Genomic DNA, 14,995 nt, shown 5'->3' on the forward strand with positions numbered 1-14,995 from the left:
AAATGGAAAAGTTGAAGAAAGTGATGGTTCTGAGCCAGAGAATAAAATGGTTATTGGCGTGTGGAGGTGGAGGGTACCATATCAAAGCGGTGGTAACAAATTAGGAGTTTCACAAAGGTCTGGTGAGGTACCACCTCAGAAATGTCAAAGTTCACGTGGATTTAGATAAGTAGAGGTGCTGATTGATGGGAGAATTCTAGCAAAGTGCACTCTTGCTAGCAGTGAGATCAAGCATGTCTGGTAAGTAACACTGTCTATCATTGGTATGGGGATTTTTTTTTTTTTACAAAGCCCTTAATCTCTAACTTCCCAGGCCTAAATTGAACCAAGGAAGACTGCTCTTCTTCAGATTTTCTTTTTTATTAGGATTCTCAGCATCTTGACATGTGCCCAAAGAACATCATGTGCATTCCAGGCCAGCTATTTATATTTTATCAGATTCTTTCCTGAAGCTACTATCAGATTCAACATGTGCTTTAGGATTTAGCTTTTGGGGGGGGGTAAATATGATTACAAATATCTATTTCTGTATAAGACCCAATATTTGTATAACCACTACTATTAATGGCTCTTCTATCATGATGCTATTAGTGGCATCATGATAGCATATTAGATCGGCAAGCCTTTTCTATGATCAAAAAAATGGCACTGCTAAGAACATCTTTAAAGAAATTATTTTTCCCTTTTAATTGATTTCTTTAAGGGTAAAAGTAGGGGGAAAATGTTATAACACTTGTCACATGTTTCCAGATCACCCTATAGGAAAGCACAACCTGTTTCCTCACAGCCTTGCCAAGGAAGGGTTTTATAATTTCTATTTATCATTTCTATTAATTGTTGATCACTTAATGAGAAGGTCATAATACCTTGAAATTGCTTTGTATTTGCATTACTTTAATTGCTACAGGGGTTGTACTTTTCCATGCAATGATTTTACTGCCTTTATTTCCTCACATGTCAATTGCCTGTTTATTTTCCTTGCCCACTAATGAATCCAAATCTTCAACCCAACCTTCTATATCTATAGCCATTCTTTATGCTTTGGGGACAGGCAATTGTTATCAGTGACATTGATCTCAGGCATTTTCCTCATTCTGCTGGTTAGCTTTTTATTATATTTTGTTGTTCAAAGGTTTTTTTTTTTTTTGAGCTTTTATATATTTGAACCCATCCATCTTGTCTCTGATGATATCCTTCATTTAACAGACACAAAGTTAACTTCCATCCACAGCTGGAATAAATAGCTATTCCACTGGTAGACCTTCTGGACAGTATGTGCTATGGATCTAACTAAGGCAAGTGCTATGCAAATTATTTATTCTCCATATTGATCTATAAAATTTCCAAAATTTATGAAACAGTGATTGCTTTCTCACATTTAGCATTGCATCCACTGTGTTTTATATTCTTAAAATAGCTCAAATCTATTACTAGAATTATCTTTTTATTTTACTATTTGACTTTTTAAACAAACCCATTACAATATGTTTTTTTGACCACTGTCACTTTATGATAGGATTTAAAACTTGAGATGGTAAGTCTACCATCATTACCTTTGGTATTCTGGCCCACTCCATCCAGATAAATGGCACTATGAGTTTGACAAATCTATAAAGTATCACATGGTGATTCTAATGTTAGTGCATTACATCTATATATTAATATAGGGAGGATTATATCATTACTATATTTAGTCTTCCCAAAATGAAGCAAAGTATAGTTATGTGTTTACTTATATTGTTATTTATCCAATTAGATTTTTTTTTAAAAAAAAATTCTTTTGTAGTTGTAAATGGACAGAATGCTTTTATTTGTTTATTTTTATGTGGTGCTGAGGATGGAACCCAGTGCCTCACACATGCTAGGCAAGCACTTTGCCACTGAGCTACAGCCCCAGCCTGAACATTAGATTCTCATAATTTTCCTTGAATAAGTTTCGTGTGCCCAATGTTATACTAATACCCAAGTATTTAAATTCACTTTGTCATATTTGTGACATTTTTTGTGCTTCTATAGGTTGGTTACCTTCTTCTCAGGTGATAAAGGAATCCTGGGAAGTGTACTCTTCCTAATGAAATCGGATTCAAATCTGAATTATCCATTTTCTTTTAATCAATCAGTAAATAAGAAATATGAACTCTATATTCCACACTTGCTCATGATTTAGTATGACAAAAGGGACAAAGAGAACCCTCGACTGAGAATTGAAAAGAAAACTAGGCAGAGTTCTAGTTTTGTCACGTACTTGCTGTATAAACCCAAAAGTAATGGACTGTGGAGTCAGATGCTTGATTTACCTTGGGAAAGTGATAATTATCTATTTGTGAGTCAGTATTCTCATCTGAAATACTGGATCAATAAACAGTAACTATCTCATGGGGATAAATAATAAATAATTCATATAAAATGTATATGACAGTGTCTGACACATAACAAACACTCCATAAATGTTAGCTATTATATTTGTTCTTGTTGTTAATAATATAATAATATCTTTCCCAAGACTGAGTTTCCTCATAAGTACAATGGGAAAAATAAGGCTTAACTTCACAATGCTGTAAGGATTAACTGTGTCCTACGAATATAAAAAACACCCTACACGTTTTAATGTTCTTTGCAAAGTGTGAAAAAAAAGGAAATGGAAAGAATCACAGCAGGCAATCATAGGTAGAGAAAACCAAGAGAGGTAATCCAAAGAATAATGTCTTTTGGCTTTTAAACACATATACTTATATAACTTTTTCTCCCAGTAAATCTACTCACCACTTTTTCCCCTCCTGCTAATATCAAAATTATTTTGCATTCTCTGCACACAAACCAAATAACAGTGGAGAGAGACAACCAAGAGTGTAACTACCTGGAATTATCAATTCATTGCAGGCTTCTAGGCAGAGAGAGTGGCTCAAGATTATACATTTGATTTTCCCACCTACACCCATCATTCCAGTTGTGACGGAAATGACATAATAATTGTTAAAATGCATGTGTGTGGTGGGGAGAGAGCGTGAGGGAAAATTCCTTAGAATTTTTTCTCACAAATGTCATCTCTTGCCTGGACCATTCCAAGTCCATCTTGTCTTGCCTGAGATCTTGAACTGTCATCTGCCTCTTCTATGTTAGGTAGCAATACTTTTCCCCTTTCTTTTGATCTTTCCTTTCTATTTTTAAACTTAATGCAGTTTTTGAGATTCTGACCAAACTAGTGCTTCTCAAACTCAGCTTGTATCAGAATTTTCTAGAGGGCTTAAGAAAACACAGATTGCTGCTCATATCCCCACTTTCTGATTCAGTAGGTCTGAGCGGAGCCTAAGAGTTTTCATTTTATTTTTCCCCTCAAAACAGCTCTTTATTAAAGATTGAGTTAGAACTCTTTTGGGGGGGGGTAATATTTATGTATTTAGTTAGTTATTTTTGCATTATGATTCTTAATTTTTTAACAAGTTCTTGGGTAATATTGAGGTCACTGAGCCTGAAACCACATTTTAAAAAACACTAAATTAAACTCAGATGTCCCCAGTTTTCCCTTTCTTTCTCTAGTCAACTTCTTTATTTTTAATTTTTTTTTTAGTTGTAGATGGACACAACGCCTTTATTTTGTTTATTTACTTTTATGTGATGCTGAGGATTGAACCCAGTGCATCACCCATGCTAGGCAAGTGCTCTATCACTGAGCTACAGCCCAAGCTCTCTAGTCAATTTCTTTTGAAACATTTTTTAATGTTTAAATTTATTATTATTATTATTATTATTATTATTATTATTTGCCAAAGCTCAAATCCAGTGCCTCACACATGCTAGGCAAGTGCTCTACCACTAAGCCACAACCCCAGCCCATAAGTGTCTTTTTAAACATTCTTCATTTTAAACATTTAAAAAAACTACATGGTATAATATCATATTATTAAAATCAGAGAAAAGAAATGAGGTCCCTCCTACATTGTGGGTGGGAATATAAATGGTACAGCTGCTTTTGAAAACAGTTAGTTCCTCAAAAAGTTAAATGCAAAATTACCATACAGACCAGAAATTCAACTCCTGAGTGTATACCAAAGAGTTGAAAACATGTCTACACAGAATCCTGTATATGAATGCCGGTAACAGTAATATTCACAATAGCCAAAAGGTGGAAACAGCCCAGATGTCTCTTAAGGGATGAATGAATGAACAAAAGGCTATCTAACCATGCAATGAAATATTAGTTGGCAATAAAAAAGAATAAAGTACTGAAACATTCTATAACATGGATGACCTGCTACAGCATCATGCCAAATGAAAGACATCAGAAACCAAAGCCCACATTTTGTATGATTCCATTTATGGGAACTGTACTGAAACGGCAAATCTATAAAGACAGAAAGCAAATTAGTGATTGCTTGAGGTTAAGGGTTTAAATGGTGAGTGGCTTCAAATCGGTATGAGGGATCTGTTTTACACTGATAGAAATGGTCTAAAATTGGATTGTGGTGATGACTGCATGTCACTGTAAATTTACCAGAAGTCTTTTTATTTTTAATTGATTTATTTTTTAATTGGTGCATTATATTTATATGTAAAAGTGGAATTTACTGTGAGATGTTCATATACTCACATGGTATAGTTTAGTTGATTTCATTCTGCTGTTTCTCCCCTTTCCTATCCCTTTTCCTTCCCCTTTAGTCCCTTTCCGCAATGCCACTGTTCTCCCTTGTGTTTTCATAAGGCCCCTCCCCCTCTTTTTAAATCATTTTTTTCTCTCTAGTTTCTGCATATGAGAGAAAACATTTGACCCTTGACTTTCTTTTTTTTAGTTGTTTATTATTATTTTTTATTATTAGTTGTTCAAAACATTACAAAGCTCTTGACATATCATATTTCATACATTTGATTCAAGTGGATTATGAATGTGGATGTGTAACAGATGTGATTCTGCAATCTGTATACGGGGTAAAAATGGGAATTCATGACCCTTGACTTTCTGAGTCTGGCTTATTTCACTTAGCGTGATGGTCTCCAGTTCCATCCATTCACCAGCAAATGATATAATTGTACACTGAAAGCAGGTGAAATTATGATATGTAGAGCTGTTTGCAGTTCTTCTTTATGCTTTCCCCTTATAGACAACTGTGCCATCAGCATTAGCCAATCCCCAAAAATCAAATGCTGAATGATTTCTCTGATTTCAGGATGCTGATCCATAATATGCTGCATGGGGGAGGGGATTAAATGAACTCTAGGTAGGGCAAAGGGGAAAAGGGGAGGGAGGGGAAGGAAGGGGTCAGAGGGGTAGGAAAGAGGGTGAAATGCAATGGTCATCATTACCCTTAGTACATGTATGAAGACAGGAATGGTGTGACTCTACTTTGTATACAACCAGAGATATGAAAAATTGTGCTCTATATGTGTAATATGAATTTTAATGCATCCTGTTGTCATATATAACAAATTAAAATTTTTAAAAAATTAAAGAAAATCACTTGTGATTTCATACTGTCAAAACTATTAATGGTCATCTCTATGTTCTATGATGATAGTACATTCACAGATTTCTCTTTCTACTACTTCTACTGCTTGACCCTTCAGTTTCCTTGTCTGGCTTGTCTCCCTCATCCTACCTGCTGACTACCCACCCCCCAAAAAGAACTCACTTGTATATCTTACTAACTTCAACTACAACATATGCCATTTCTAACTTATTTTCCCCACCAAACTAGCTCCCATTTCTTGATTGCCCTATATATGTTAGCAACTTTCTCTAAGTCACCAAAGATCAGAGTTATTTTGGACTTATCTCCTCTTTCCTCCCAAGCTCTAGTCACCAAGTTTTTCTCTATTTATCTCTCAAAAGATATTACACATTTGTGAGTAAGTAATCTGAACAGACAATTCACAGGAAAAGCAATACTAATATTAAACACATGAAAAATGTTCAAAGTAGAATGATCAAAGTAAGTAAATTAAAATAGTAATAGGTACCATTTACACCTATTGCATTACAAAAAGAAAATTTTCAATGATGGCAAAATTTAGGGTAAACTTATCCTCATATATTGCTAATGGCAGTGTAAAAACCCTTCCGGGGGAAAGCAATTTGGTGAAATCTACAAAGAACTATAAGAATGTTCATATTCTTTGAACTAGTAATCCCAACTCCAGATAATTGTTTTTAATGAGATAATTCAAAATGAGAAAAAGGCTATTGCTATTCAAAATGTTTCTGCAGCATTACATTATAATAGCAAGATATTGGAAACAACCTAATTACCCAACAATTTAGGAATGATTAAGCAAATTAGAACACATTAAGCTGGTGAAATATTATATAGCCACTAATATTGAGGGAGTCTGTATAGCAGCATGAAAAATTGTTTGCCATACTGCATAATGCAGTTTGGTCGGGGAAATCAGGACACAGGAAAGCACATCTACATAGTTATTATAACCATGCCAAAAATAATCTCCATACCTATAGATGATGCAGGCAGGGAAATGAAAATATTCAGAGTGCTAAGGTGGTAGGAACAAGTCTCCTTATTCTTCTGTTTTTAATTTCCTGTAATATTGTTTTCATCAAAACAAACTTTTTCTCCCCAAATATCTCACATATTTATCTATGTCTTCTGCTCCGTTTCTATTGTATCTGTACTTCCCCAGTCTAGGCCATGCCACACTCCTCCATGCCTGTATCACTGCCACAACTGGTCTCACTTCAAGTCATCTAGGCTGCAAATACTGCCAAGTTCCCTAAGGTACCACATTTATGAACTCACTTACCTGATTGTTGATCTTCTAATTAATTTTAATTCATTAAATTTTTTCTAGTGCTGGGGATCAAACCCAGGGCCTCTTGTGTGACAGGCAAGTGCTCTACCACTGAGCTACAGCCTCAGTCTCTCAATTTATTTTTTAATCTGATACATAAAAACATAAAAGTACATATTAATGTGCTCCATGCAATGTTTGATGCACATACGCATTGCATACTGTTGAAATCATGTTAAACGTAGCTATTTCCTTAAACATTTATCAGTTCTTTATAATGAAAACCTTCCAAATCCTTTCTTGTAGCTTCTTGAAATGCACATTCATTATGTTTATCTGTAATCACCATATGGTGCAATAGTACCCCAGAGTTTCTTACTCCTATCTAACTCTATCTTAGCACTATTTGTTGATCGGTGATCTTTAATTGCGCCCATGTTTGTGATCCTATCCAGTTCTGAAGGCCTACCCCTTCTGGTCCAAGGCTTTACTAGTCACCTTTCTTATCTTATTGCTGCTGAAGTTCCTCTTCCTTCTCCTTAGTATCACAACTAAAACTTGCTGAGGGTCTCAAGTGCCAGGTTTTGTTCTCAAGAGTTTACATATATAAACTCATTTAAGACTCAACAATCATTTGATTATAGGTACTCTTACCCCATTTTGCAAATGAGGGGAGAAAGAGATATATAGAGAGAGAGAAGAAGGAGGGAGGAAAGGAGGGAAAAAAGAGACTGGGAGGGGAGGGGAGGCACTTGTCAAGGCCACATGGCTAGTAATTAGAAGAGCTTGGATTTGAACTCAGGTAGGACTAACTGAAGGCCAAAACTCAACCAGTGATGTTGATTCTTCCAACATACTCTGCTTTAGTATTCTCTATGGGCCTTTCATCCTGTAGTTCCCAACCTTCAGTTTCTTGGCCTTACAGTGAATTTACACAAGGCACAATAATACTTATCATGTACTGACCCTTTAACATGTGCCAGGAGCATCTTGTTGAAACCCTGTATTTTACAAGGCTTTATCTTCTGTCAATTGTGTAAGTAAAATCTGGGCTTAAGTATGGGCTTGCCTCTTTCCTGCCTGTGAGACATTGAGTAAATTACTTAGCCTCCCTGAACTTCAGCTTCTTCATCTGAGTTAGTATTTCTCAAAGTGTGATCCCAGGACCAGCTGCATCAGCATCACCCAGAGAGCTTGTTAGAAAAGGAAATATTGAGCCTCACTCCCCACCTGCTGAATCAAACTCCCTGAGGGTGATTTCCAACTAGCTCCCTGTTTTTCTTTTTTAAAAAAATATTTTTAGTTGTAGACGGACATAATACCTTTACTTATTTATTTCATGTGGTGCTGAGGATCAAACCCAGTGTCTCACATGTGCTAAGCAAGCACTCTACCACTAAGTCACAACCCCAGCCCAACTCCCCATCATCATTCATCAAACTCCCCAGGTGTTTTCTGTTTCATAGTCTGAAGTCTGGGGCTCGCTGTCATAGTATAATAATACCTACCTGGAAGAATTGTAGGGAACATAAAACATTACATAACATGTGTAACTCAGTTCATGGCACATAGGTCGTTTTGCAAGTGGTAATATATTATTATCATTGCTGTTGAACTTTCAGTGGATTGGTCTTCCTTGCTGAAGCTGTGAGCAGGTCCTGTGTGTCTTGCTGCTCTTTCACTAGTATTTCCCACCTTGCCTACCAAAATTCAGTACATACGGCAGGTTTTAAATAAAGTCCTCTTACTTCATTTCACTAGGCAGCAAGAGAACCATTTCAGAGAATTACTGTCATGCACTATAGTGTCTCTGAAGCTAGACTGACTGGATCTAGTCAACTTACTAGCTGTGGGACTTACTTTGTTATGTCAAAAGGAGAAACTACTAAGTACCTACCCCATAAGGTCAGAGTGATAAATACTGGTAAAATGCTTTGAATGGCGCCTAGAACAAAGAACGGAATTTAAGAAATGTTAGCATTATTGTCAGACACGGAGAATGTGGTTATGTCCATATCTAAGACATGGTCTTCCCTCTCAAGGGTCTCAGTTTAATATAGGAATCTTGGCAGGCTTGCTAGATTGAAGTGATTTCCACAAGGACATGGTACAAGTCAGCCTAGAGCTGGGGAATCAAGGGTATCCCCCCAAATCCCATAGAATCCCCACCCAAGACCTAGACCCCTGAGACATGATACCAGGGATATGTTTGAAAGGTTTTCTTAGGGGTCCTAATTGAAGCAGGCAGAATGGAAAAAAGCATGAGTTTGGGGCCATACAAACATTTGTTCGAAATCTAGTTCCATCACTTGCTAGCTCTGTAACCTCAGCTAAGTTATATGACTTTTCTCTGGATCTCACTTACAAAATGGGCAACAAAAGAAACTATGGTTGTCAAAAGATTCAGTCCAATGCTTTGTGCTTAGTAGATGATCCACATATATTGGATTCCCCAATTTCCCATTGCCAACCAGAAAATGAACAGGTTTCCCAGTCAAAGAAAAAGCAAAATAATTCCTGACCATGCCATCAAATCACAGGGAATAATACAGACACCTAGAATGAACTCTAGACTCTTCAGGGATCAGAAGCCTTAGATTCTAGTCCTCTCTCTTGGTACCTTCACCTTGGAGAACAGAGCACAGCTTGTACTCTTGTTTATTTTGGAGTTTGAGTTAAGAATCAATACAATTTAAGTGCCCGTTGTATCATTTCAGTTGAGAAAAAACTGGCTGAAAGAATATGTGAAATTTTTACCTAAAAGAGCTTTAGCCAGGAGATGGCAACTTTCTGTATCTCATAGTGACTTAGGGCAGTCACTTAGGGCACCTCATCTCTAAGGAACATGAGTGCCCAGTGCCATGAGCCCCATGTTACAGTGGTAGACTTTCCACACTGGGTATTTTTTTCCTTAAGGGAAAGCAGCTCTTTTCTCCTTATCCCAAACCACATGCACCATTCATAAAAAATATCCCTGTCTTCCTCCAGGAATTATAACCTACAGTCCACATGATCAGGCCCCAGACTTTTAATAAGCAGACCTTAAGTTTTCAATGAGTCCCATTAAAAGAAAGGTGGCAGAACCCAAGAAACAGGTGCCCCAAACAACTCTGGGGCAAAGGCACCACAGTACCTAGACAGTCCTCCCTCCTCCCTGCCTGTTCCAACTGCCCCACGGCCAATGGCAAGGCAGGCACAATTTATGCCTTCACATTTCTTTCAGCAGTTTTGTCCCAAATATCCTTGGACATGGTGAGGGCTGCCTCAGGCCTTTAAGCTAATGGGCATAATGCCTCACAATATACTACCTGACTCCTCTGTATTCCAAAATGTTCTAGCACACAATCAGTTCTATATCCAGCTATCAGGGGGTCGGGGGGCAGGCTGGATTACATCTCTGGCACCAATTTCTTGGTGTGGATACCAGACCAGTTTCCTCAAAGGAAACTAAGCACAATGAATGAAGATCTTAGCAATTTCTATTGAAGCCTCAGAGGCACTAACTCATCCCAAATCCCTAAGAGGTCACTTACCTCCCTGACTGGCTGGTCTTTCTGTTTCCTGTTATTGATTTCCATTTGTCCCCAGGAAATTCCTGCAAAGCAAAATTCTGATAAGTTAAGGAACTCTGAACAGCCAGGTAGCTAGATGGTTTCAAAACAGTGAGGTGGTCAGGACCCTGTCCCTGGCCAGGTCACCACAGTTGGTACCATCTACAGTCCTAGGCAGGCTACTGAAATATGTACCTGGAAGGCTGCCTTTCTATCAGGAGGCCTGCTGAGCTGCTGCAGGCATGCAGAGACTCAGAGAGCACTCAGGGACCTGGACGCTGTAGTCTAGAAATACTGCATTTCCCTCTTTCTGCACTCCCTCCCAAACCACCTTAAAAACCAGTTTAGCATGTTTGCTGTTTGCTCTGGCTCTTGCCAGCATTGAGGGATGGAGGTCTTTTTGTTTATTCTCCTAGATGAACCTGCTTGCTCCTCCTGCCTCTTCCAATACAGAAATCATCTTCTTGGAAGCTCTGGCCTTGAGTGGGCTTTGAGGGTGGGAGCTCCTGCTGCACCAACCCTCCCCCAGGGTGGGCAGAGGGAGGCAGGCATGCCAGTACACCCCTGTCCTGCAGGGGCTCTTCTTCCTCTGCTCACCCAATGGCAGGAACTGAGGTTGGCTCATCTGTGGGGAACATAAATGTCAGATGCCATAGTCCCAACTCTACAGGAATAGTTTCTACACTGGACTTTTTTTTCTTAAGGGTTATGACCAAGCAGCTCTTTTCCTCCCAGGCCAAGTCATAAGGTGCCATTCGTAAAAAAAAAAAAAAAAAAAAAAAAAAAAAAAAAATTGTCCCTGTTGTCTTATTCTAACTCTAAACAGAATGCAAAATTGCTTTTCAGGCCTGTCCAAATTTTGTATCCAGGACCCAGGGCCTAGACTCAGAGCTTGCTCAATGGGAATGCACAGTTTTCCCTAAACATCACTGATCTTACAAATTCCTTTTTCCCAACATTATCATTATTAGTCCCATTGAAAATTTTATTACTTTTGCGCAAGTAGGCTTCCCTTTTGGGGTTCAGATGCCTGGTGAAGTAGAGCAAACATAGTTCTTTGGTGTCAGACATATTGGCTAAGACACTTATTAGCAGTGATATTTGAGGGAAATTCTGCCACCTCTCTGGAACTCAGTTTCCTATCTGGCAAATAGGGATTCTGCTATCTAGTCTTGCTGGGTTGCCAGAAGTGAGAATTAAATGAGAAGCACAGAGAATACCTAGCACAGTGGTTGGCATGTAGAAGGTTTTGGATGTTAGTAGCCACAGATAAAGGTGAGGTTTGTTTCCTGGTTCTGGCTTTTTAAAAGACCAAAGCAGTCCTTACCCATATCTGGGATATCAGAGAGCCTCTAATCACTTATACCTTAGACTGTGTCTCAACAACCTTGTGAGATGCCCATATACATACCATATAGATGCCAATAGATACCACAATTTGTTCAGCCACAGTGGGAGGCAGGGCTTCCTGTCCATACCTTGTAATATGTGATCAGATTATGGAGGGGCAGTGTGGCATACTTAGGAACTTGGCCTCTGAAACTAGATAGCATGGCTTCAGAATCCACACCTGCCCTTCACTAGCCAGGTAACTTCAACTTCTCTCTGCATTTCCCCAGCTATCTAGTAGCAAAAGAGAACCTATTTCTTAATTGCTTGACGACTCAATGAGTTGATACATCCAGGGCACCTGGAATGATGTATCTGGTGCCCAGTGGACTCTCAAATGTCACTTACTACTATGTCATTCAAATCCCATCTCTTCCACTTCTGAGATGTGTGACCTCTCTGAGCCTCAGTTTCCTTTCCCATAAAATTAAGATCCTATTATAAATTATTTCATACTACTATTAAGTGAAATCATCTTCAATGCATGCAAAACTAACTGGCATGAGATGTGGGATGTGAATGTGTGCTGTTTGCAGTTCTCCTAATAACACTGAATAAGAGCTGATTAGCACCCTGATCTTCTCCAGGGGCAGAAGGAGCAGGATGTCAGATCTAACTTGAGAGAGCCACCACAATTACCTTTGTCACCAGAGCTGGAGTATCTTAACTCATGCTGCAAATTCTCCCCAGGTCCTGCATGGTTGGGGTAGAAGGTTTAGGTGGCAGGGATAGAAATAGGCACAGAGTAACTCCTAGATAGCCAACCATGTGTTTGAAGGGCTAATGTCTAAGCAGACCTGCTTGACCAGTCTAACAGGCACTAGAAACCCAATGTGTCCCTCCCCCCAAGGACAAAAGGAAAAGCATGGTATAGGCACAGGCTCACCTACATTGCTGCTGCCAATTCTGCACCTGCCAATTACACCTCCTTTCCTTAAACAGTTGCTGGCCTTGAGCTGACATCTCTACAGCCACCATCTCCTCACTTCCTGCTTGTCTTTGGCCCCTTTTCTCTATCATCAACTTGTGAGTCCTTCTTTTAGCCAAAATCTCTCAAGCTAATCCAAACTCTCTCTTTACCTTAATAGCTGCCTTATAAGTTAATCACTGTCTGGCAGTCACTGTTCTAAATGCCTTAAACACATGACATCATTTAATCCTCACCACCAACTTCTGAAGTAGATGCTGCTATGGACTCCATTTTGAGATGGGAATATTTAGGCACTGTGAATTCTGGGGAGGGAATTTGAATCCAGGAAATCTGGTTCTAGCTTCAGGACCCTTCTAGTTCCTCTTCTCCTTTTTTTCAACATTGTGAATATTTTGAAAAGTTGAAAGGAGTTTATAGTGTATAGCGAGCACCCATATGCTCATCATTTCGATTTTCCAATTAGCATTTTGCTACAATTGCCTTATTGTATCTGTTTATTCTTCTATCCTTCCACCAGTCCATCTTAAATTCTTGATACATTTCAAAGTAAGTTACAACGATTTCATTCCGCCCAAATTTGAAAACTTAAATGAAATGGACACACTCCTTAAAAGCCACAAACTACCAAAGCACACTGAAGAAGAAATAAACAACCTAATTGATCCTATTCTATCCGTGAAGGAAATTAAATTTGTCACTTAAAACCTTCCCACAAAGACAACACCAGGCCCTGATGGCTTTGATGATGAATTCTACCAGACATTTCTGGAAGAAATAATACCAATTTTATATGAACTCTTTCTGAAAATATAAGGGAAGATAATACTACCCAGATCATTCTTTAAGGCCAGCATTACTTTGATACAGAGACCAGACAAAGGTTTATCAGTCTAAAATCCCTGATAAACACAGAAAAATCTTTAACAAAATACCTACAAATCAAATCTAGTGACATATAAAAAGGATACTACATCATGACCAAGTGGATTTTATCCTGGCAATGCTACATTAGTTCCTATTTTAAAAACCAATCAACATAATTCACCCATACCAGTATACAAAACAGGAAAAAATATATGGTCATCTCAATAGATACAGAAAAAGCATTTGAAAAATATCCAACATCTGCTCCTAATAAAGACCCTCTGAAACCAAGAATCAGAGGGTATTTCCTCAACCTGATAAAGGTATCTACAACAAAAGCATATAACTAACATTAAACTTAACACTGAAAGATTAAAAACAAAGCAACAATGTCTGCCCTAGCCACTTCCTCTAAACACTGCATTTGAGGTCTTGACAGTGCAATAAGGCTCCCTTCCCCCCCCCCCCCATGAAAGGGCATACGCTGGAAAGGACGATATAACATTCTTTCCATTCACAGATAACATGATTGCTTATGTACAAAATATTTTATAACCTACCAAAAAGCAACTACAATTAATCAGTGACTTTGGCAAGGTTGCAGGACACAAGACCAATAATTGTATTTCTATAGGGTAGTGACAAAGAATTTTCAATCAACATGAATAAAGCAATACTGTTTACAGTAGCATCGAAACCATGACATCTTAGGGACAGGTATAACAAAATATCTAAGATTTCAAAGCTATAAAAAAGACTTGTATATATCACTATACTTCAAAAGCACTTCAGCATACTTATTAAAGTTTGATAGTCACTTATAATATTTTTAGGTAAAACTTACTTCCCATGACAGGCACAGATATTAAGTGTACATTTTTTGAGTTTTGGTGAATACACCTGTGTAACTCTAAACTTTATCTAGGAACATGTTTCCATACCCTTTTCCAGCCCATTGCTGAGCCATATCCCATTTCTAAGCCCTGCTATGAAATTTTCCCCTTAGGAACAGCTATCAGAGAACTTCATATAAAAGAAATTGTATGGTCTGTACTCTTTTTTATAAGGCTTCTTTCTTTCCTGAAGTTCCTTTTTTCAAATAATACATATTAAGCATTTTCAAACATTAAAAGTAATTTCAAAGATCTGCTATGAACAACAATTTGACACAGGAATGGACTTCTGGTTTAACAGCCAAAATGTGTCACTAAGGATGTCATGGGGGAAGGAATCTGGCAGTGAGTGGGTGGGTAAGGACTTAGGAGGTCCTCCCAGAAGAACCCTAGGGGATGGTAAGGTCTTGTGTTAGGGTGATAGGTCATGACCAAGGCAGAACAGCAGCCAGTTTAGACATGGGTCTCCAATGGACACAGTTTGGACCTGGGTCTCCAATTTTGCAGCATCAAATAATTTTAAAATAGGAAATTAAAGGCAGTTAATGCTGCTCTGTATCATGCTCTGGGCCTAGCACTCTATAAACTGCTCTTGGGTTCTCCTCAAAATGGATCCATGAGGCAGCCAT

At 38.2% G+C, this 14,995-nt stretch overlaps 1 protein-coding gene across 5 annotated transcripts in view; it reads right to left on the reverse strand.

Annotated features, from left to right (window-relative positions):
• The window catches only part of Shroom4 (shroom family member 4), a 216,931-nt gene that overhangs the window by 26,121 nt on the left and 175,815 nt on the right, over positions 1-14,995 (reverse strand). For all 5 annotated transcript variants that reach the window (XM_046442556.2, XM_058578706.1, XM_046442559.2 and 2 more), the window contains one exon: positions 10,272-10,333. In XM_046442556.2, coding sequence (XP_046298512.1) covers positions 10,272-10,333 — 62 coding nt within the window. The remainder of the gene's footprint in view (positions 1-10,271; positions 10,334-14,995) is intronic.

The sequence above is a fragment of the Marmota monax genome, unplaced genomic scaffold (genome assembly GCF_021218885.2).
Source record: "Marmota monax isolate L192 unplaced genomic scaffold, Marmota_monax_Labrador192_F-V1.1 WCK01_AAM20220418_F8-fsc00170, whole genome shotgun sequence".
In the NCBI taxonomy this organism is placed as follows: Eukaryota; Metazoa; Chordata; class Mammalia; order Rodentia; family Sciuridae; genus Marmota; species Marmota monax.